The following is a 24,395-nucleotide window of genomic DNA, read 5'->3' as shown; positions in this document are numbered from 1 at the left end:
CCTAAACTGGAGCCTTATAGCCTCACCTAGACAGCATTCACCACTATTCAGTCCTCTCTCCTCCCCTACCTCATTTCTTTCCCCCTATCTGTCCCTTCATTGCTCCCTTACCTTTCTCATACTTTCCAACTCTTGTAATTTGGCAGAGCCAGTCCCAATTAATCCTCTGGCGTCCCACTTTTTCAACCAGATTCTCTGAAGATGCTAACCACAGATGCTGGCGAAACGTCAGGAATAAACTCTTCTAGAACATGGCCACATAGCCCCCCAAAAAACCCCACAAAAAACTATGGATGCTGGCCATGAAAGCCTTCGACTTCACACTGCAGTAGCCTCTCCTAGTTTGTGGGCTTTTACTCATTAACAACTTTGCCATCTCAACCTCATTCTGATCTTGCTTGTATACCTGTTTTCATCTATGAAATGTTGGAGGGTATGCTTTCTAGAGAATCACTTAGGGATTTTGTAAAAAGTTCTTATTAACACTAAGAAAAGATTTCACAAGCTGAATTGCTGACTGGTGAATTGAAAGGGGGCATCTAAATGAAGTGAAAGATGACCTGTCTCACCAATTCTTGCCCCATGCAAATTTGCCTACCCAAAGGAAAAATAGATATTTTAAAAAGTTTTCTACCCATGCCAACTATTTGGAATGTTTTACTTGCTCTGTGAGAGGGTAGATATGAGGACACAAGTCAAATGGAGAGGACCTATGGGACTAGAGCTCTCCTATCTCTGCCTTAAAAATAGATACAAGCCCCAATTCCTCAGAGAGTTAAAGCTTTTTCAAAGTTGCTGCCCTCCAGGGTTAGATTTAGGGGTTTTTGATACTCCCTCAGAATGTTTTTCTTTGCCGGTACATATGTATTTGTGTGTATGAAATGTATGTACACATATTTCTTCCCCAGTGATTACTCCCACTAAGGATGCCACTATAAAGAAACCTTGGTTGTACAGAATTTGGGATGTTAGCCAGAAGTTCTTGGTGGAAAACAAGCTCGTTGCGAACCCTCGAAATTCCAGTGCACCAGGTAACCACTCCATCCCTTTGGTTCTGTTTGTTCATCTCAGTCCTCCACTTGTCAGGAGCTGGAATGCATTCATTAATTCTTGGGCTGGGTAACAAGATTTGTTATTGCATAGTAGGGCATGGTGACTGTTTCTCTTGTTGCCACACTCCTGCTTCTTGGCTGAAAAAGAGATCTGCTGAACACTGTATTCCTTCAACCACTTTCTACTCACTGTCACCTCCCTGATCTTATCTCATATGTGAAAACTTAGGGTAGAATCTCACTTGTCTCAGTGTCATAAAACATTGGTGTCTTATGAATACTTGTGTTCCCCGATGAACGTGACCAGATATTTTTAGCTCGTGCGGAACATCTGCAGAATTCAGAGCTGTGCAGGCAGAATTATGCACTAGGATATGCATATTATTATGATGTACATGAGAAAGTCACATGTGGATGAAATGCACATGAGATGCACTTTTGCTTGTGCATTTGGTTGCACGTTCAGGTGTACTGCATTGCCATTCAGGACAAGAGTTGCATAGCACAATCAGGCTAATGATCAATAATAATAATAATAATAATAATAATAATAATAATAATAGCAGAAGCATTTAAACAGTAGATTTGAAATAATGATAGCACAGTGATGGTAAAGATGAAGAAAGTTAAAGGTGAAAGTAGTCCCTTGACATGAATGTCTAGTCATAACCAACTGTGGGGTGGTGGTGCTCATCTCCATTTCTAAGACAAGGAGCCAGCATTGTCTGAGGACTCCTCTTGTGGTCTTGTGGCCAACATGACTGCACCAACGCTGTTAGGCAAATGTGTTTAAAATGATACAGGAGAAATAAAAACATGTGATGATGTTAGCATCATAGGCTTACATTCTGTCAAGATGTTGTTTACAGTTAAGATGGTATGGAGGGATATTTTTGTAGGGAAGCCAATTCTTCTTATGGCCCTGTGGGTTCTGGGGGGACCAAGAATCATAAATTCCAGGAAATAAAATTAAAACTCTATTAGCAACACAAAGATATTTCTTTTGATATCCAGTTTTAATACTTTTGCCTGATGAAGAAGCCAGTGGAGCTCTGAAAGCTTGCAGCATGTATTTTGTGCATTTTGGTTGGTTCAATAAAGGTATTGCTGTTTTGTGGATTTTGGATGTTATTGTATCTTGCTGTATGGCTACCCCTGGATATGTTTTCTGGAGTTGAAGAAATGGTGAGATATAAACAAGAGAAGGCATGAGACACAGTTATAGGCAAAGACCAACCAAAGAGAATGCTTACTTGTTGAGTCTTCCTAGTTAGCTCTTGCACCAGTCCAAAGGTAAAGTTCAGTTATACAGTTCTCTCAGTTTTTGGGGGGGGGGGATATCCAGCCTAACAGAAGATCTTGGACAAGGAAAGCAAGTCCAGCAAGGCAGTAACTGTCCTGATGAGATCTGGGGAAGATGACTATGAAAACAAACAGGATCCACAGCTCCAAGGAACAACAGTCTGACCCAACGCTTGGCCAGGTTGTGATGTAAAATTACCTCTGAGCACGCAACTCACACCCCCCAGCATCACTGAGTAACTATAAAACACTGGAAATTCCAGAGGCAAGCAGAGAGAGGGGACCTTCAGTCCAAGGCACTGCAGTTACTTCCCCACAGGTACTTTCTCTTCTCTTGCAAGTTGATCCTATGGACTTTCTTTCCTTCTTGGTTGGCTTTCAGGGCTGTATCTCCTGTAAGACTGGAAATCCAGGTTTAATTTTTCTTCTGATTAATTTCCCCATTGTTCATTATGATTCTTGGAGAACTTTTCTCCCTCAGATATTTAAAGAAGCAAATATATCTTGTGTGCATTTAATGGCTATCATTTTTTTAAAAAAAATCTGCACTGCAGTTTTATTTATTCTGGCAATAGTTTTGTTTTGTGTTGGTTTTGAATTATTTTAAAGTTACCTTATCTGTTTTTGTACTGGAATATATCCTCCCACACCATGGGAGCTCAGTATTATGAAAGAAAATAGATGGATGATACAGCCCTGGCTAAAGATCAAGGATGATGGGAATTGCAGTCCAACAGCATCTGGAGGACCATAGATTCACCATCTCTGATCTTTAGCCAGGGTTGTATCATTCATCTATCTATCTATATACATGGGTTTGAGGTCCCAGTAGCTCTGGCTCATTTCATACAGTAGATCGGTGCCAAAATGGTGAAGAAACCATTTCCTAAGCACCAAGGCTTAGTGTTAGCTGAGACCGTATGGAACAAATTTTTTCCAACTCCATAACTATCTTTATTTAGAATGGTGTGGGTGCTTTCAGTGTTCAGTTTGTCAGAAAACTGCAGTTTTTACATGACATTCTGTTTATATGGCCCATCCCATGTTTGTAGCTTGGACATCAGAGGAGAAAACTCAGCAAGTCGTACGGAAATCTGGTGAAAGTGAGGGAGAGGCAGCAGAGATGGATTCCCATAAAAATAAGCATCTCAAGCTGAAAACTGAGCGGTGCAAGCCCAAGCAGGAGAAACTGGAGAAGGACAACAAGCTCCACAAGAAGACCTGGAATGAGGAAATGGCCGATTTATTCATTTCAGAGATGCCAAAGCCAGGTGAAAAACAATCCAATGCTTCCTTCTCCCTTTTTTGGGGGGTGCAGATATATCTCTCAATGTTTACAATGGAAAGTGGGGAACTTAGGGTTGCCAGAATGAAAACTGGCATGGGCTCTTGCATCTTTAATTGTTGTGTAGAAGAGGGAATTTCAGCAGGTATTGCTTGTTACTTGGTTGTGTGACATGGAACACCTGCTCAGATTTCTACTTCTATGCAACTACCACGGATGTTATGGACTGCTAAAAAGACAAATAAATAGGTATTCAAACAAATAATGCATGAAATCTCCCTAGAAGCCAAGCTGACAACTGGAAAAGCCATGAGAAGTCACTACTCAGCAGAAAAGACAATAGAGCTTGATAAAATAGAAAGCAGTAGGAAAAGAGACTGCATTCCAGATGGGTTGATTCAATATAGGAAGCCACAGCCCTGAGCTTGCAAGACCTGAGTGACTTGGAGAGCTCTCATTCATAAGGTTGCCATAACTCAAAGTCAACTTGATGACAATTTATAACAAACAAAAGTGATTAAAACTGAGCCGTGTCCAGTTTTCACTCTGACAACCCTAGAAACCTTTGTTTCACAGGCCTACTCTCAAACTTTGGGCACTTGGAGAGCACAGGTTGTGGCTCACAAACAGTAGGGGTTGTCTTTCCTTTGCTTAGTTATTCCCAAATAGAACTGAGTCCTGTTAGGACCTATCTGTCTTCTGGAAATTGGAGTCACTTTGTCTATTCTTCCTTTTTGTCGTTGAGAGCAAGGGGCAGAGTGAGTCTGGTTGTCTCAGCTTCTGCTTCCAGCAGCTATGGGAAAAGAAGAAAAGTGAAAACCAGCACACCATCTTAGGACTTAAGGATGAGAGGGCTCTACCTGCCGCACTGATATCGGGGCTGTGGCTTGAGCTTCTGATCTCCTCTATGGATTTAGCTCCTCTGTCTCATTTTATTTTCCCAGCCCTGATTTGAACCTCATTAAAATGGGCTTTGTTTTCATGATCTTACACAAAGAAAGCTATACCAGCCAAGGGAGGTCATGGCTTCATCGGCAACTTCCAGCAACTTCACCAACACAAAGGGAAGTTCGAATGTCAAGTCTTTGCGAAACCAGTCCCATGCTAGAACTGAAGCCAAATCTTGTGCATGCACCCTTACAGAGAAGTGTAACATTCAATACACTGTTTGATATTAATAGCTAACATTATTGGGTATGAAAAAATGTTGGTGAATTACAGTTTCTTGGCTGGTGTGATTTTCATTCTTTCTTTATCATTTTGCCTGAAGCCACTTCTCGAAATCAGTAGATGGAGGGTTCTAATTTTCTGCAGAAATTGCAGGGAAAACCTGTTACCCAAGCCAGTTAAACAAGAGTATTTGGATTTTTACCAGGTCAAACACATTGGAATAAAGAGAACAACCGTATATCTCAGCGCTGAACCTGGAAAGTTAGTTTTAAAAAACCATCCATCCCCAATACTTATTAAGGTATCCTTGTGTCGACAGAATCTGAATCCATGGATTTCACCATCCATGGCTTGACATTTTTAAAAAAAAAATCCAAAAAGCAAACTTTGATTTTGCCATTTTATATAAGGGATATCATTTTACTACACCATCGTATATAATGGGATTTGAGCATCCTTGGATTTGGGTATCTACAGAGGTCCTTGAACCAATCCCCAATGGATACCACGGAATTAGAAAAGGAATTCATGCTATTTCCTACAGTGTTTTAAAAACACTATTACATTGTCCGTATGTTGTTAGATTGTTACAAAGTTTAAAACATAATTTGTTTCGCTGCTCATTATAGTTTAGTTTAGTTAATTTCTATTACTTAAAAATACTCATGTTAAGAGAATAGTATAACACTTGACAAATCCTGATTGAAATTACTCTATGGACTTTATCACACTAGGTCCATCTCTGATTATAGCTCCTGGAAAGTCTTTGCAAGTTGCATCAACAAATCTTTTCTATTATGTGTGTCTGGTTGTACATAATAGATATTTATGTCTGCATGTTTTCCTTTCTAGTGCTTAATTCAGGGAAAACAATTTATAGGCCTCTGAAAGAAAAGGAACCTCGCCTGTACAGAATCTGGGATGTTAGCCAGAAGTTCCTTTTCCTGGTGAACAACATTATAGTTGCAAATGCTGGAAATTCAAATGCACCAGGTAATCCTTGCAGCTCTTTAGTTCTCTTTCCACTTTTTAGCTATCCTTGCTGTATTACTATAAATACCTTACTATATTTCTATACTACTTTACCTTACTATATTGAGTTTTTTTAGTCCGTAGACAATATGCAGCATACACATTGGTAGAGGGGTTTTTTTTACTACAAAACATGCCTTTCCCTTTGTAAAGCTGTTAGTATCTCCCATAATTTTGGGTGTGATAAAAGACTGAAATACTGTTTGCAAAGAGGCAGAATATACATATAGCTGTCCAGTGTATTTCCGCCAAGGACAAAAGAATGATCACAGCTGAACATGCTGCTTTGAAAACAGTTGGTTTGTACCCATTCACACTGGATTCTTAAACACAGTGTTTAAATCTAAAGCACAGGTATGATAGATACATGTTTTTTGGTGATAGGCAATAAAACCATATGGCAATAATTAGATGGATTTGATCTTCCCTCTTTGTTGTGTATATGGAATAATTTCCATCTGCCAACTAACAGGGACCTTTCCCAAAGTAGTAATCACTGAGAAAACCAAACTAAAGCAGACATGGACAACTGTGGAACGTTAGGAGGTTGCATTAAGAAGATCCTGGAGGGCTGTAGCCCTTTACCACAACTACTCCCAGAAAAAGCCTTCAGATGACTTCTAGGGTGTATGGGGACATTTCTCCCATGTTTTGGAGCTGTGCACGCAGGCCCTTTTAAACAAGATTGAGCAGTTGTCAAAATTTCCATCAAATTTGCCTTGTCTCAAACAAATTTATGCCCAGCAGATCCCTTTCTTCTGTTTCAAAAAAGGCATCTTCTAGGCACAAATTTGCCTGAGACCCTAAAAGGTATTTTGAATCAAAACATTTTTGAAAATCTTATTGTTTTGGAGCCCTGGGGGCCCAATGAGGAATGTTGTTTGCACCCCAAACCAAGGAATACTGGGGGCATCAGGACCACTTTTACTCTAAAGAAACAAACTCATTAGAACCCTCAAAGTAACATTTCAACATACATGGTGTCTTCTGCTGGGTTCCTGGCACTGATTTCTAAAATCCTTGGGTAGTGCTACCCTAAGAGTGCCGGATCCAGTTTGATCTTGGAAGCTAAGCAGAGTCAACCTGGTTAGGACAGGAATAGGAGACTGGTAAGGAATACTGGGTGCTGTAGGCTATATTTCAGAGGAAGGAACTGGCAGAACCACCTATGAATTTTCCTTGCCTCAGAAAACCCTGTGGAATTTATGGAGTCACTGGAAACCAACAGGCAACACGAAGGCAAAACATACAGTGCTAATTAGTGAAAAAAGGCATCAGAACTTGCCATGCCCTTGCAAAAAATTCCTGGTGATATACATTGGCAAATTCATGGGTTGGGTAATGGAGGTGCAAGAACTTAGTGGTATCATGTGGTTGGTTCATATGTGAAGACTGAGATGTATTTTCCCATGCACGTTTTTTATTGACTGTTAACTTTCCATTAGTCACTTCTTATGCAAAACTCATGTTAGCCAATGCGATACGCTTTTTATTCTTATTATCTTGTTGATGCTGTTTTTCCTCCAGAGGTGTTTATGGAAGTGTTCCCCAACACTGCCCTTGATCCAAAAATGCAGCCCATTTTTATGGGCCCCAACGGCAGAAAATACAGTCTGTCCTGTGTGAAGGATGATGGGGATGAACCTCAGCTACAGCTAGAAGTGAGTTTTGTTTGTGTGCAAAATCTTTTCCAATTCACTAAGAAACGTTCTGTTGTGTCCTTCTTTTCCCCACCACAAGTGTGCATAATTCTTTTAAAATATTTTAGTTATTAAATTGTAAAGCATAATATCAAGCAAAATTGACAGTAATCCACTTCTCTATTATTTCTGCCCTATATTTATCTGGAACACTAGTATCAAAATAAACCAGCAGACTAGAGACACTCCAACTCCTTGTTGCACTGTATCTTACACTATACTCATTCGTAAGCTCACCCAGCAACCATTTTGTATCTCTAATATAATATACTATTTTTGTCTAAAAGAGCATTTCTGTTTTCTTAGGAAATTGACATCAAGAAGCTTTACAACCAGAATCAGGATTCCTTGAATTTCACTTTCTACAGCAAGACTGATGGGAGCCCAGAGACTTGCTCTTTTGAATCTGCAGAGTTTCCGGGTTGGTTCATGAGTACTTCTCCAGAACCGAACAAACCTGTAGGGCTGAGTCGCCAAGGAGGTGCTGAGAACACACTGTTTTATTTCCAGAGGCACTCAAACACTATGATGTTACAGTAGACTCTTTGTTGCTGTTGTTTTAATGGAAGGTCAGAGAAGAAGGAGGTGTAATCTGTATGTTTGAGGTGTGGGGTTAAATGATTGCAGGGACCACAGAAATTATTTTATTGGTACTGAAGAGCAAAATAAATAAATAATCATATTCCTCTCCATTCAAGGTACATAGTACCGAAAGCTAACTGAATTATTTTGGCTCATAACATACAAAATCCCATGAAATCCCTGTCCTGTCCATGGCAGCAAAACATAAAATAATTACAATTTGATGCCCTTTTGTGACATGCAAAAATCTGATGCCTGAAGCCATTGTTTTTCTCAGCCTAATATGCTAAAAGGCTGCCTCTGATAAACTGGGACATAAAGATGAATTTATTATTTGAATTGGGAAGTGGGCCAGATTAAGCTACTTGGTCGGCCACTTAAACGTGGGTAGCCAGCAAAGAACAAATATTCTGTTGTACCACCCATCCTACTCTTCAACACTCCACTCCTGTTGTTGTACTACTCAATGTTTCCTAAACTACCTGGGGTAATCTCAAGGTTGGTGTTGGAGTCCTTGTGGCTAGAAGTGCAGAGAGACCAACATTCACATTGAGACTGCCCTGTCAGGAGTGGCTCAAGACTTCATGGCTCACCTAAGGAACCACATGTACAACTGACCAAGAGAGACCACTGGCTTGGAAGCTTTGCATTGCCAGGCAATGCTGACCTCCCATGGGCCATGCTCTCCCATCAGGTCTTTATTACACTGCAAGATAGAACCAAGTACCCCCTGAGGCTAAGAAATCAGATACAAATATCAACCCCAGGTCTCGTCTCATTATGCACAGATCTCCTTCCCTCTCTGTCTCATGTTCAGATGCTGTCTGAGCACAGTCTACTTTCTATGGATTCTTGTACAGGACTGATTCTGTGGATTCTTGTAAGCCTCCACTATCTAATTTCCATACTTCTATTTTACTTAATCTTGTATGGCGTTTTAGATGTAATTATTATTGTGTGTTTTTGTGTTCCCTTGCCAGTTTCTAAAACGAAAACCTACTTTATTCATTAAACGTGGAGTCCTCCCGCAGTTAGTACTGGTATACACAGGTAAAAACAATCCTCCAGGTTACCCAGCCTCACAGGCTAATAAATTCCCCCAAATACACTATCACCATTAGTGGGTCCCCCACCTTTTTGGGTAACACTACAGACAAAAATTTGCACAATAATTCACCATTATAGGTGAGTGTACCTGGAAAAATTATGCATTTTATAATTCTCCTAATGATCTTCCATCTGGATCACAGAGCGGAGGTGAATTTACAGTCTCTGGTGTACAGGAGATGCCCCCATTTCTGTTGTGTGCAATACATGTTTGTTTCCCCCCAACATTACTTGCATCCTTATCTTAACTCAAGTCTGCATGAGCTCTTGGTTTTAAATGTCCAGCCTCACAAGATGCCTATGCTGGCATCCACCAGTTCTTGTTCATTCGTCTTGTCCATTCCAAAGATGAATTCAGCATTCTGCACCTGTGTGGAAGTGCAGAGTACAATAAATGCACTTTCTCCATAACCATCTTAGTTTAGAATTTTATGGGTGTTTTGTTTTGTTTGTTTTTTTGCTTGCCAGGAATTGTACCTTTTGATGACACTCCCTTTAAAGAGCTCCTCCCAAGATTGTAGCTGCAATCTCAGAGGAGGCATTAAAAAACTCAACAAATTCTAGAGAAATCTAGAGGAAATCAGAGAGCCAGCTGAGATGGAGATATTATGGGAGTATTGGTTATCATCTTCTTTGTTTCTCCTGCATGGGAAATCTTTGCCTACTGACTATAAAAAATCTGTGCATAGAAGACAGTTTTGCCAATGGAAATCTCCTCCGTATGTTGCTAATTATTGTTTTTTGCTGATAGATAGATAGATAGATAGATAGATAGATAGATAGATAGATATTCTCTCTCAACACTACAACAAATTATATATCAAATGGAAGACATGTCCAGTGTCCCAAGGCTTCATACACCAAATGAGGTACCTATGCACTACTTGATGGTATGAATGTTCTGTGTGTGCAGCAGTGTAACAAGCAACCTTGGAAGCAAATCTGAGTTCCCCAAATAAAAGGTATAAAATAGGTACAAATATATAATAGAAATTCTGCTATTAAAAATTCACCCTTTTGTCCACCTCTAAATACAAATGAAAATCATATTACCTTGTTCAAAGTGAAAAGGGCCTCATGCATGGCAAGTACAGCACTTCTTCTGTCCAGCTCTCCTTACTAAGAACAGCCCTTCTTTTAGGGTTTCCCAGCCATTGAGTCAAACCAATAATTCACAGGGGTTACACTAAGAACCTCTGACAGGCTTCTTAATGATGCATCCAGCAACCTGTGAAACTTGTCCCTTTGTTGCAATCTGGAATAAAGTTGGTGCAGAAACTAGTTGCTTGATATAATTTTTGTGGGTTTTGGGGGCTATGTGGCCATGTTCTAGAAGAGTTTATTCCTGACATTTCACCAGCATCTGTGGCTGGCATCTTCAGAGAATCCTGGCATGGAAAAGAGTAAGGTATATATATACTGTGTGACCTTGGGTAGGGAAGAGTATTTCCATGTGTATTATTCTGTTGTTGAATGGCAAGGCCTCAGAGTGGGAGGATGTGCAAAGAGGATTAATGTCTGTTTAATTAGTGATCATTGCTGGGAAAACCCCTGATCCTGGGTGGTTTTTCATTTGCATTTGCTGACTCTTGATTTTGCTGTTTTTCAGGACTGGTAGGCAAACTTGGTTTACTTTAAGGGTTTCTTCTTTCCTATTCAAGTTGTCCAGGGGTTTGTGGATTTCAGTGGCTTTCCTGTGCATTCTGACCTGATAGTTGTTGGCATGGTCCAGAATTTCAGTGTTTTCAAATAGCATTTTATATATCCTACTCTTCTTTGAAGATGCCAGCCACAGATGCTGGTGAAATGTCAGGAATAAGCTCTTCTAGAACATGGCCACATTGCCTGAAAACCCCATAAAAAGATATGGATGCTGGCCATGAAAGCCTTTGATTTCACATTAGTTGCTTGACAATATGATAACAACAACAACAACAATAACGACAACAATAATTAATTCTGATCTTTGAAATTCATGGATAGAAATGTGTTTTCTGTTTTGAAGTATGTTTTACTTGAATGGAATGAAAAGAAAATCCATAATCAGCCATTTTATCATGAGGATGATTTTACAAATAGAAATTACACAGGTGCAGTCAGTACATCTGAGGTACTTATGTTTTGCACATGGGTACCATTGTATCTCCTCTGAAGCCACCTTCAAGGTAAGGGGGAGTTTTCTGTACAACTCTGCTTTTATCAAAGAGATTAAAAAGAAAAACAATGTGAAGCTCAACAGAGTTCATATATGCTGATTTTCCTTAAAATTTGGTTAAGATGCTGTTTCAACTACATGTTACATCAGTGGTCAGTTTCATCAGTGATCACTGGTACATCACCAAGTGTTCAGGCAATGAGGAAGTATTATTCAAGTGCTAAGAAGATACAGGTATGATGATATAATTAAAGGTCGAGCTGTAATGTGACTAATGGGATTAAGGAGGAGCCTTACTATGGCTTGATGCATTAACCATCACTCATTCTTTGTATTCTAAATAGGACACATGTTAATATTTCCAGGAAGAACTCTTGGAGCAACCAGCAGGACAGGACCAAGGGGAAAAGTGGAATGACAAGGGAGAAATGAGGAAATTTTAAAGGCAGGTGGATATTAGAGGATTAATTGGGATTAATTGGGATGAACATGTCCCAAACTGGGGCAGTTGGAAAGTATGGAGTCCTACTCAGACTTTGGGGAACAAAACAAGAATAGTCACTGGTGTGGGGATTCTGGGAGTTGCAGTCAAAAAATAACATCTCCAAGTTCTGTGCTTATGTCAATAATGGTGATGAGACAGCTTCTTCCAACTTGATATGCAGGACAAGTTGACTCAACCACGTTGTTTTATCTTTCAAAAGACAAGAACAACCAACCACAAGAACAAGGGGTTGCAGTTACCACTTCCTTCCGCATCATCCAACTCCCGGAGGTGACTGCCTCACTATGCTTCATGGCAGGGTTCCCCCAACGGCAGCAGAAATGTGGAGAACAAGCCTCACCATTTCTAGAAACATCATCTTGCACATCTTGTATGCCTACTCACCAAGCTGCAATTGACATGACAAGAATCTCTATCCCTTCACCAACCAAAGATTTAATAAGGCCTTCTCAAAAAGACATTATTGTGTGAATTCATACTTCCTCATTCTCCAAGAGATATTTTCCCACTTTTTTTTGTACCTATGAATACATCTTGATTATGAAAAAAGAGGTCCCTTTCACACTAGCCTATCTTAGCACTTTGGCACAAAGGACATTATCAGACAAGGGAAATTGGAAGTATAATCCAACGGCAATCTGAACGCAATCATGGGGTTTAACGTTATTGCGTGATAGACTACCACATGCAATTTCAGGCAATGGGAAGTCAGTCCGAACGCAATCATGGGGTTTCACGTTATTGCGTGAGAGGTGATCACATGCAATTTCAGGCAATGGCAAGCTATTTTAGGGCAATGGGAAGTCAGTTCGAACGCAATTCGAATTCACGTAAATTCGCTGAACTAGCAAATGCACATGAATGCATTCTGCCCCCATTTTCTTTTCATTCGAAATTAAGAGAAATTCCTCCTGTGTGATAAACTCCTTAGTTGGGTTTTGTAGTTTGGCGCTCATGTTGCACAGTGGTTTGAGCACTGGATGAGGACTCTGGAGAGCAGGGTTCAAACCTCGACTCTGCCATGTAAACTGGGTGACCTTGGGCAAGTCACACACTCTCAGTCTCAGAAAATGGCAATGGCAAACCCATATAGTCACCACAAGTTGGAAATGACTTGAAGGCACACAACAACAACAACAACAACAACAACAAGAGATATTAGAGTTCTCTCCCAGAGAATTCAAAATCCCTTAAAAAACCCTTGCAAATCCCAGATCATTTTGTTATCACTTTAACAGAAATCTGGGATTTGCAAGGGTTTTTTGAGGGATTTGAGGGAAGTGTATACTGGGAAAACAATTATAAAAACCTCAAATGGTCATCCTTCAGTAGGCTTTTGAAACTCATAGGATAGATGACTCTCACCTAGAAAATGTATACTAGTCTAGATCCATAACATGTATAATTCTTTCCTGCCTTGTGCTGAAATTTCTCCAAGCTGATGTCTTTCACATGTTTTGGTTTACAGCCTCCAGGAGCTTCAGCCAGGTGTTGATGAGAGGTATGCTCCAAAACTGCTGGAAGACACAAGGCTGGGCAAGACTGCTATTAAGGGAAACAGGATTCATGGCATCAAAGAACTGCCGCCTATTGACACAAGGCTTCAACAGATGTTTGCATCAGATTTCTCAGCAGGCGTGCAGACCACACCTACGAATGTCATTTAAGACCTAGAAAACATTGTGAAACTTCCAGAGAGGCATTTCCAGACGGAGACGGGATCTTCAGCCCAAGGCACTGGACTTCTCTATTATCACGACAGGTACTGTCCCCTAATTTAACCTCTCTGGCCTTTCTGAGACAATAATATTTTCCTGAGATGTTAGTGAACAGCAATAGCTCACAGGGTCTCTTGGGATGAACAGGAAGTCTGGAAGATAGCATAGGACACCATATCAATTAACATTTATAAATGATCAATTCTAATCAAAATGTTAGAATGGATATGGAGCAAAAGAGATTTATATGCATATGTGGTGGGAAAGCCCATTTATTCAAGAGTTTTGGGTAGAGGTTAAGGAACAGAAAAGTATAACAGGGATAGAGATACAGTTAAGCAAAACATGGTTTCACTCTTAATTTAAGAGAAGTGGGCTTGAACAGCAATAAAAACATTAATGAATAGCGATGAAAGAAAATTTAAAAGCTGCTCATGCAGCGATTGCTTCAGAATGGAAAAGGAAATCAAATTGTGGTAAGTCTTATTTGCTTAGGTATGTAAAATATTATGTATTTTTTGATTTTCTTAGGGAAAGAAATCTTAAGTGTGTGTATATATATATATATGTTTTTATTATTAAAATATACAATACAAGAAACAAAAAACAAAATAATAACAATGCACACATACAAACACATACATCATCTGTTTATCCATAACATACATATATCCTCTAATCTTATCTTTATACCTTTTATATATTTAGATATGTTAACAAGCTGTAAGGCATCGAGAGTAATAATTTGACAATCTAATCTAGCTCTCTCCAAATGTACTTTCGTTTCTTAACCTTCCCAATTCATCCTTCATTTCATAACCCCTACTGCTTACTTCTTCAATCTACTTCCTTTCCCTACCTACTCTTACAAATAGTATGTCTGCACCTTCTTATGCCCCTTAGCAGAAGAGAGCACAACTCCTTAGAGAAGTCAATAATGTTTGGTAAGGTAGATGGTAATAGGAAAAGAGGAAAACCACATTAAAAGTGGATAGACTCCATGAAGGAAGCCACAGTTTCAAGACCTGAGCAGGGCTGTTAGTACAAGGGTTTCTTGAAGATGTCTCGTTCATGCGTTGTCATAAACCCAAGCCATTCACTTCAAAAAACTCAGATATCAGTAAATGGCAATACAACAGCACTGACTGAGATATGATAGAGGACTAGACAGGGATGCCCACTTTCGTCCTTGTATTTTTATTTAGGCATTGGAGACGCTTCTGAGAGGTATCAGACCAAGACAAGAGAATATGTGGAGTGAAGGTGTAAAAGGAACAGTACAAGCTGAGGGCCTATGCAGATGATCTTATGATAATGATAGAAAATCCATTAGCTTCAGTGAAGATTTTGTTAGAAAAAAATCAACCTCTTTCTCTCTCAACAGCTTTGACTGCAGTAGGAGTAACTTCTCTGTAAAAACCTGTCTTTGAGAAAGTATGGACGAAGGTGTAAAACTGGAGCTCATGAAGAGCGTGACCCAGGAAATGGAGGATCTATTCAAAGCATTTTCAAAGGAGAAAGAAGCAGGTAAATCGTTTTCTACTTGTTGTCTAAGACAATTTTACAAATCGTGGTGATTTCTTACATAAAAGCGAGGAAGCTAGGAAATTTTCAATAAGAAAATCCTTATGCCTCAGGATTCTAGTATAGCATTTGTACTTACATACAACAAATGCATCAAGTCAATGTGTTGGTTTTAGTTTTTAAAGACTAAAGTGACTTGGAGTTAAGTAAAATTTAGCCTAAAGCTAACTTAAAGCTAATTGTATGTGTTTTATTTATAAGTGTTATGGTCCATAGTACAACATATATAATAAAAATTGACAAAATATCATTATTGGATCCCATATTTTTCTCCCCTCCCTCTCCAAAATAGAAACAATCATTGGAGGTGCAGAACCACCATGAAAGTGGGGAAAAAACCCACACAAATAAAAAAAAAACTACCTTTTAAACCTGGGAGAACACTTCTCTAGGAACCTCTAGGTCCTCCAGTACAACTCTATGGCCAATATCCAGCATATGTTGGCCATACAATTGCCCCAGAGAAACTACAACTGTCTAAAGAAGTGTTCTCTTTAGGAATCTCTAGGTCCTCTTGTGTAACTTTCAGATCAATTTCTGGCAGACTAGTGCTGGAGGACCTATTGATTTCTATTATTATTATTATTATTATTATTATTATTATTATTATTTATAGTATTTATACCCCACCCGTCAGCCCTAAAGGCTATCAGAGCGGCTTAAAACATATTAATCAACTATGTGAATAATCATCTCCACAGAAGTCAAAGCCACAGAAGTGGAAAGCGAACTGTCTCTTAGCCAGTGAGGTAGTCTCTCATACCAGCACCGGGTTGTTTATGGGGAGTGCCTTAAAGAGCTATCATGAATTAAATAGCTTATTTAATTCATGTTAAATGGATTTCAGGCTTTAACATTCAGTTTCGCCCTTTGACAATGGAGAAAATATATGATCTGCTGTTTTAGCAGTGGAGAAATAAGGTAAAAGTGGAAGCCCATTTTCCTGATAATGTATGCCTCAAGAATGGAGAGCACTCAAGATTCACATCAGAAAATGTGTTGTGCCAATTAGGGCAGCCACTATCTCAAGCAAAATGAGTTATAGCCACAATTGGGAGGTATCATACGATCAAACATGGTCCATTGCTGTTGCTCTGTTACATGTCTGTATTATATTTCCATGCTAACCATCTTCCATACTTACATCAGCAGCTGCAGCATTAAAGGAACCTTGGTTTTTCAAAATTTGGGATCTTGACCAAAAGAGCTTTGTCCTAACGAACAAGACCCTGGTAGCAGTCCCTAAAGGTTCCAACTCATCAGGTAACACCTCCTATGCTCACATTGCAAATCAGCTCCTACACCCTTGGTATCTAACATACATACACTCTGGAACTGGGTAAGTAGAGCCTTACTCTAGCATTCATGAAAAGACTAAAATCAGGACATGGGATGTGAACAGGTTAGATCCACCTGCTCTGTTGTTACTTTCTGTGAGTGAAGAGAGACATGTGCAGCCTCTCCACACAGTTAGGAACCCTGATTGCTTTGTCTGTAAGTGTGTGTGTGGCCCACTACTTGGAGGAGAAATGCAGATAATAGAAGCTTCTCTTTTCAAGCAGTTACTCTTTGTGTGAGGGGAGTGGTGATGGAGTCGAAGAGCTAAATTACAGTGGGAACATACCGGGAGGTAGCTATGATTAAGTCTGAATTCTTTCTTCCCTTTACTGAGATCACGCCCAGCTTTGTTTTTCTGTCAGCTACAAAGGGGCATAATACCCACCACAACAAAGTTGCACACAAGGAAACTAGCTTTAGGGGCTTCTGTTACCAAGTTTATGGACTGGATTTCTAGACACAAGAAGTATAAGTTTTCTACTGACAAGTTTTCGGGACAGTTCAGAGTTTCCATATCTTGAACCAGACATTGATCTGAATGGGGACTACAGTTTCCCTGGAAGCCAAGATGATAAAGAGGCTGTCAAACTTAGGATACATCATGAGAAGGTACAACTCATTGGAAAAGACAATAATGCTAGGAAAGGTGGAGGGATGTAGCAACAGAGGAAGACTGCTTACTAGATGGATGGACTCTATTAAGGAGGTTATGGGTATGATTTTGTAGGACCTAAGCAGAGCAGTGGAAGATAGGGAGTTTTGGAGATGTCTCATTCACAGGGCTACTATGAGTTGAGATTAACTCAAAGGCAGGTAACAACAATAACATCAACAACAACAAATAGAAAGGCCTGTGTTTTGTGTAATGAAAATGGAACACACTTAATGCAGTGAGTGAATTCCCAGATGTAAACATATATTTCCCTGATGGGGCATTTCAGACGTTTTCGATCAATCTATCAGTTATCTATCCTTTTAGGTACAAAGCAATAATTATTATCTCCCCTGTCTTCTCACTGACTTTATATACCTTCCAGAATTTTACAGATGAAAACTCAGACACTTGTAGCCAAGCAAGATGTGGTCAAGATGGCAAATGTTTTTAACAAGAAAAAACATACAAACTAGGAGAGGCTATAGCAGTGATGGTGAACCTTTTACACACTGAGTGCCCAAACTGCAACCCAGACCCCACTTATTTATTGCAAAGTGCCACATCCCTCTGGCTTTCTAATAAGAAACTCTGGAAAACTCTATGCTAGGGTGACAGCATGTGTGCCCACAAAGAGGGCTCTAAGTGCCATAGGTTCACCGGCACTGGGCTATAGCATTTTGCTTGTGCATTGAGCTTACTGGGAAAGGCAAGATTCCTCCTCCTTTCCCTCTTCCCTGTGGAAATATTGAGTGAAATTCCTTTTGCACTTTGTACTCAATTTGTAATGTTGGAGTAAGCTGAGAATACAGGAGGAGGTGGGAGGAGAGGAGAGAAACTGGGACACTTTAAAAGCATCTGAAAAAGTGTGATGACATGACTGTTCCTGGCAAACTGGAACACCTGGAGGATATGACTTGGTTTCTTACCTTTCTTTATTCCAGAGGAATTACTGACTGTGGTCCCCAACACAGGTACGCCGCAAGCAGATAAAAATATATTCCCCATTTTTATGGGTCTCCAAGATGGGAAACATGTCCTGTCTTGTGCTGAATCTGGTGGTCGACCTCAGCTACAGATAGCGGTGAGTTACATTTGTGGGTCAAAGTCTTTTTCAAAAAATGCCTAAGAAATTATCTGATTGTTTGTCTTTCATCCACTATGGATTATGCTTATTTGTAGTCTAGGTTAAATATGCCCAGCTATCGATACCAATGGGACTCAGGTCCTTTTCACAGTTAAGCAATTGTGCAAGCATCCTGTATATATCCAAACAACAGGCTTCTGTTTATAATCACTCCATCTTTTCCTGCAGCCTCATCTGTCTTTCACTTGAGAGTACTTGGGGGAGAAAGGCAGCTGTGCAATGCCTTTTGAGTAGTTATGCTAGGAGCCCTCCAAGTAGAAATCCCTTTAATGTTAACTGTCCTGGTCAAGCTGAGATTGCATCTTAGCAGGACTATTGTCACCCAGTCATCTACTCTGATAGAGTTTTTCTCTTAGTGTACCCACCTACCCTTTACCACGGGGCATCACTAGGGAGTGTGAGGGGTGGCAACCTAAGGGGTATATGTGACACCAATGCTCCATAAACACCTGCCATTTGGTAGAAATGGGGTGTAGCGTTCTTCTGCTTCCCTTTAAAACACTGAAGCTGAAGAGAAAGGAGAGGCCCTCCCAGTTGTTTTTTTAATTACATTTTTAATTTTTAATTTTTTTAAAATTAAAATTATTTTACAGTTTTTCTTTAAAAACATCATATACCAAATTTTCACTATAACCACATGGAGCTATGTACATGTCAACAGGTTTAGGCTCTGTGCATGATGTTGTAAGTTAAAGGTATAATTTTAATTTTGCTTGTTGCTCATGTCACAACTATCACCATTCCATTCAGCGATATACAGGAATTACAATTTATGAGTAACATTAGGACAAAAAACATGGCTTAGGATTCTGCATGGTCTGGTATGGGAGGAGGTCAATGGGATGGTGACACCACAAAATACCTCACTAGCCGATGCCAACCCTAGTGATGCCACTCCTTCTCACAGTCGAGTATTGTCTTACCCACATGTCAATCTCAAGTGTTATTAATAACCAGTTAAATCTCAGTTAATCTCTTTCCCCAGTAATGAAGGTGTAATTGCCTTCCATTACAACTGAAAGATGACAAAAGGGATAATTTCTGTGGTTGAGCAGGGATTTGGACTCTGTTCTTCAGAGTCCAATGGTCAAACCACTATACCACATTAGCCCAACTAATCTACTGAAAATAAACATAAACTCTAATGTGTCTAACTAAATGGAATCCCTCCTCTACTCAGAGCCAAATCTCAGGGTTCCTCCTCACTATCATGGTCGCAGGAGGAGATGATGGTTTGCAAATTGCAACCCATCACCTCTTCTTGGTGGACATGGCTCAAAGCCACTGTTATGAACCAGATTAGTTAATTCCCTTCTAATAACTACAACATCATCCTGACAAGCTCTGCCACTGCTTTAACTGTTTGTTGAGCTGGCAAGGAGTCAACCATTCTGATGTCAAGTCTGCCACCTTGCAGGGCTGTTGTGCAGAATAAAAAATACTGGCAGTGTTCCATTCTCTCAAGCCGCCACTACTTCCCACTGATTCTTCCCTTCCTCAACAGATTAAGAAGCCATTTCTTGTGGAGATCTCCCCCCCCCCCCCAATTGCTTTGTCTGTCATGCTCTCTAAAAGCATGAAGTAACTGCAAAATGCAGTTATAGTTTCAGGGGTGTGGTTCCACAAAGTGGTAGAATGCTTTGCCTCATTCTTTATTGTGGATGTGGAGAGGATGATCAAGCAGCAAGGAAGAGGGAGTCTTTCGTATCATAGGTCACAGTTTGTAGCATTCATATGGTTTTTAAAAAGCAACCAAAAGGAACTGGGTAGTTATTTCTCAGAAACAGGAAAGTTAATTTTAAAGCACTGACTGGCGAATAACCTCTTAGGGTCTTGCAATAACAGTTGCAAATAATTAGTTTTAGGAATCATTCTCCAAGCATTTTCTTATTTCCCAGTCCAGCAGCACATCTGCATTCTGTCCAACATTGCAGATGAAAACTGAGATATATGTGGCCAAGCAACATCAGAGTGTGGTTATTAATGCAGAAGAACACACAAACTAGAAGAGGTTGCAGCCGTTTGCTTTTGCCTGAGCCTACTGGGAAGGGCAAGATTTGGTCCCCTCCTCTATACCCTACTCCTTGAGTTAAATGAGTTCAAATTACTTTGCCCTTTGATTTCAATTTGCAACAATTGAAGTAAGTAGAGGGCAAAGAAATTTGGACATTTTAAAAGCAGCGGAAAAAGTGGGATGAGAGAGGCTTAATCTGGACTGTCCCTGCCAAAGGAGGACAGTTGCAGATATGCTTCAGTTCCTTGTTGGCTGGACATCTTGCCTCCTAGTGAAGAAAATATTACAATATGAATTTGTCTAGAAGTTCCTTGTTTCCTGTTAAGTGAAAATGGTGGATTAGTTATGAATTGCTTGCTAGGTGGTCAGACTTTGTTTCTCACAGTTATGGAACGGCAATACCCCCACAGTATATATTCTATATACTGTGATACAGAATAATTTACAACAGAAACAAAAAAAGAAAGGGAACCGGGAATTAAAGTTCGCTTTCTTAGCAGGTTACAGAGTCTCAGTAATTAATGAGAACATGGGGAAAGGGAAATGAAAACCTGGAACTTTTTCTAATTGTATGTGTTTAAGTGAATGAGCCTCTCCTAAGAAATCCCTTGGTAAAACAACCTAAATATATTAGCTGACAAATCGTGTGTGCATTTTAGGATGAAGACATCATGAATTTGTACCAAAAAAACCAGCCACTCAAAACATTCACCTTCCTCAATCACACTGGAGGCAGCAACCAAGAAACTTGTTCTTTTGAATCTGCAGCTTTCCCAGGTTGGTTCATAAGCACATCTTCTGAGGCAAACAAGCCTATTAGTCTGGAACGTGAAGGAGGTGCGGCGATCACCATTTTTTACTTTAAAAAAAGTTGAAGACACAGAACTGTAGTGGAACTAAATCCAGCAAGAAGGGGATCACAGTCTCATATGAATCAATGAAGTCCTATGTTGTATTTGCTCCTTTTAAAAATCAAATGTAAGACATTACATGGATGTGAGATGGTAGTAAAATGGTTGTCGGTCAAAATATATACTGTATGCCACTATATCTAAAACAATATCTCCAAGTGGTATACAAAAATATGCAAAAGCGTAAATAGAAATAGTCCTTATGGTCCCAAAATGCATTTATTCATTTATCTTTTGCAGCGCTTGCTTGTTAATCACCTTCTTTCCTCCATTAATTTGTCAACCTCACTGACATTTACGTATTTCAGCACTGATTCTTTGGTTTTAGAGGCTTACAGATGTACACTTAATGTATCTACATAAATTAAATATGTTTTCCCTTCTGTAATATATATCTTTATCTCAAGATCACTTTTTTGTAGTCCTTTAAATTGTTTTGTTGATGTGTGCCTTCAAGTAATTTCTGATTTAGGGTGATGTTGAGACAATGCCATGGCCTTCCTCTGAGGCTGAGATTTGGCCAAGGTCATCCATTGAGTTTCCAAGGCTGGGCAAGGATTCAAACCCTGGATAGCAAGTTCAAAATATTGACAAATCATCCTTTGGTAATTATTGCTTGCAGTTCTGTCAACAATTCTTCCATTTATTAGGTAACTCCGTATTTGTAAATACTTCAAGCAAGGAGGACACCAGCCAGGTAGATTTTCACTGATTATTATATCAACCCTTAGGACTCTAGACTTAGGACTGGATCATGGCTTTGGTGTGGCTTCCGGCCTCTTAGGACGCATGCATCATTTAAACAGCATACCTCCAAAGTGACCCGATGCAGCTTTATTTTGGCCTGTCTGTATGGGGGCTATTTCTCCCTCTCTGACCATTGGATCCTATTCCTGGTCTCTCCCCCACCCCTCCACTCACCCACCGCCACCTCACTCCCATTGTCCATTGGTAGTTATCTGTGGTTTAAAAAGATATATGCAATGTTTAACTATGTGCTTAATGGCACCTGTAATACATGACACAAAGCTCATGATACAAAGAGGAGTACAGCTTTAATTATAAAGGTGCCATTCCACCTGTATTCCACCAAGTGGTGATATTGCTCCATATTCTGTTTAGGAGTCTAAAGCACTGCTGAAAGAGACTCAGGCTGTTGTCCCACTCCAGAACTAATACAGTTTGACACCACTTTAACTATCATGGCTCCATCCTATGCAATCCTGGAATCTGTAGTTTGTTGAGGCACCAGAGCTCTCTGAGAAAGAAGGCCAAATATCTCACAAAACTATAATTCCTAAATTCCATAGCATTGAGCCAAGGCATTTAAAGTGATGTCAAACTTCATTAATTCTCCATTGTAGATGCAGCCAAATTAATTTTGTGCATCACAGTGGAATATCTTTCCATCAGCCATACACACCTCTCTTATTTTAGTCTCCCTTATAGCCACATGTTGAGTATTTTAGTCCCCCTTATAGTCCTTATAGTATTTGAGTTATTTTAGTCCCCCTTATAGTCATATGTTGAGAATTCCTATGGCCTGTTACAGACTGCCAAAATAAAGCTGCTTCGGGTCTCTTTGGAGGTATACTATTTAAATGATGCATGGGTCCTAAGAGTCTGGAGGTCGCGCCAAAGCCACACTCCATTCCTAGCACTGGAGTGCAGCTTTTGGTGCAGCTTCCGGATTCTTGGGACGCATGCATCATTTAAATAGCATACCTTCAAAGAGACCCGAAGCAGCTTTATTTTGGTAGTCTGTAACAGGCCCCTGAAAACATTATGAAATGCATGGGGTCTCTATACGTTGACAGGTGACTTGACACACACACAATCCTATGTCCAAACCCCATGAAACAAGATATGCTGGTGACAGTGAAAGGAAAGGATTCAATTTTACAAATATCAGGGCTGGCCAACAAAAAAGTGTCCAAATAAAAGGATACCATTGAGTCCTGGAAAGCACCAGTACCAACACTTCATGAATTTACTAAGCGAGTACGTGTACAAAAAAACTTTAAAATGTTTTTAAATGTTTTCCAAATTCTTGTTGGCAGGGGGAATTAATTCTCCCAGTAGGCTGCCCTCTTAATAGTGAATATTGTGAACAACAACAACATGGTATCATTACACAAGGAAGACTTTCCATGCATGTACTCTTTCCATGTATCTTTAGTACATTTACAACTGTATCTGAACATTCATTCTCAACTTTGCTATCTGTGCTGACACCACACAGGCATTCAGTGCTTAATAATAATAATAATAATAATAATAATAATAATAATAAATTGTATCCTGCCCCTCTGAGAACAATCGGGGCGGCTAAGAAAGTTAAAAATACAGAACATATAAAATCTCTAATACCCTCCCCTCCTTAAAAAAGTATTAAATCCAATACAGTATTTAAAAAGGCACAAAACAAAAAATACACAAACAAACATACAAGTTAAAAACTGACCAAAAAGTCAGCAACATCACATCAAAGCAAATTCAGTAATCTTGACTTTTGGAAAGTAATATATTTGAAGGCATTTCAAATGGAGAGTTTCTTTACAAGTCTGCAGAGAAATCATGGTGCATTATACTTTATTAACAGTTCAGATCTTTATAGTAGACTGACTTCCACAAAATGCATTTAATTCCTCATCACTGCTATTAAGTTCCCACAAATATTTCACATCTGGAAAATATTGTATTTTAAACTGAGGTGCTCTTCTGGAAGCTTCACAACATGCTTTCTAATTAAAATACATTATCTGAGAATTATCTTTGTCATTACTTATGAAAACCAGTTTTTTTAACCACAGAAACCTCTTTTATAGTGACTGATGGTGATTGACACCGAGGTTGGAATCATTTTGGCGCCACTTGGGTTTTTATTAAAGCCTTTGGGCCAAATTGAGGCTGCGCATGTTTTATGCTTGTGTTATTCGAGGTAGTTTTCATCATTTTTAAATCATCGGTTTTCAATTGAGGAACTATTTAATATAGTTTTAATCTTTTAAAATGTTTGCAATTATTGTTTTAAATTCATTTTGTTGCAAACTGAACTGAGATCTTGAGATAAAGGGCAGGATATAAATATTTGAATGCTAAACATAAAGAAACAAAAATAATGACCGTGGAGAATCTACA

General features: G+C 39.5%; 2 protein-coding genes across 3 annotated transcripts; both read left to right on the top strand.

The window, feature by feature from the left end:
• Positions 1-2,472: 2,472 nt before the first annotated feature.
• LOC149306832 (interleukin-36 receptor antagonist protein-like) lies at positions 2,473-9,641 on the top strand. The gene is made up of 5 exons (XM_089537709.1): positions 2,473-2,673; positions 3,407-3,625; positions 5,662-5,802; positions 7,369-7,502; positions 7,848-9,641. The coding sequence occupies exons 2-5, from the start codon at positions 3,478-3,480 to the stop codon at positions 8,079-8,081; spliced, it is 657 nt and encodes a 218-aa protein (XP_089393835.1). The 5' UTR covers positions 2,473-2,673; positions 3,407-3,477; the 3' UTR covers positions 8,082-9,641.
• Positions 9,642-13,322: 3,681 nt separating this feature from the next.
• Positions 13,323-22,755, top strand: LOC149306831 (interleukin-36 alpha-like). 2 transcript variants are annotated; one of them, XM_089538681.1, is made up of 5 exons: positions 13,323-13,652; positions 14,993-15,135; positions 16,345-16,455; positions 18,127-18,266; positions 21,003-22,755. In XM_089538681.1, exons 2-5 carry the CDS (start codon positions 15,045-15,047, stop codon positions 21,216-21,218), a joined length of 558 nt encoding a protein of 185 aa, XP_089394807.1. In that variant the 5' UTR covers positions 13,323-13,652; positions 14,993-15,044; the 3' UTR covers positions 21,219-22,755. The 2 variants fall into 2 exon arrangements, with proteins under 2 accessions (XP_089394807.1, XP_089394806.1); XM_089538680.1 differs by having other exon boundaries at positions 16,342-16,455.
• Positions 22,756-24,395: the final 1,640 nt, after the last annotated feature.

This window comes from Sceloporus occidentalis, unplaced genomic scaffold (genome assembly GCF_023333645.1).
Source record: "Sceloporus occidentalis isolate IW3139 unplaced genomic scaffold, rSceOcc1.0.p SCAF_9, whole genome shotgun sequence".
NCBI classification, from domain to species: domain Eukaryota; kingdom Metazoa; phylum Chordata; class Lepidosauria; order Squamata; family Phrynosomatidae; genus Sceloporus; species Sceloporus occidentalis.
This window is presented reverse-complemented; position numbering and strand designations above follow the sequence as displayed.

Coding starts and splice junctions, on each gene's coding strand:
- LOC149306832 (XM_089537709.1), top strand. CDS start 3,478: ATGGATTCCCATAAAAATAAGCATCTCAAGCTGAAAACTGAGCGGTGC. Junction 5,803..7,368: donor TGGAAATTCAAATGCACCAG/GTAATCCTTGCA, acceptor TTTTTCCTCCAG/AGGTGTTTATGGAAGTGTTC. Junction 7,503..7,847: donor AACCTCAGCTACAGCTAGAA/GTGAGTTTTGTT, acceptor CTGTTTTCTTAG/GAAATTGACATCAAGAAGCT.
- LOC149306831 (XM_089538680.1), top strand. CDS start 15,045: ATGGACGAAGGTGTAAAACTGGAGCTCATGAAGAGCGTGACCCAGGAA. Junction 15,136..16,341: donor TTCAAAGGAGAAAGAAGCAG/GTAAATCGTTTT, acceptor TACTTACATCAG/CAGCTGCAGCATTAAAGGAA. Junction 18,267..21,002: donor GACCTCAGCTACAGATAGCG/GTGAGTTACATT, acceptor TGTGCATTTTAG/GATGAAGACATCATGAATTT.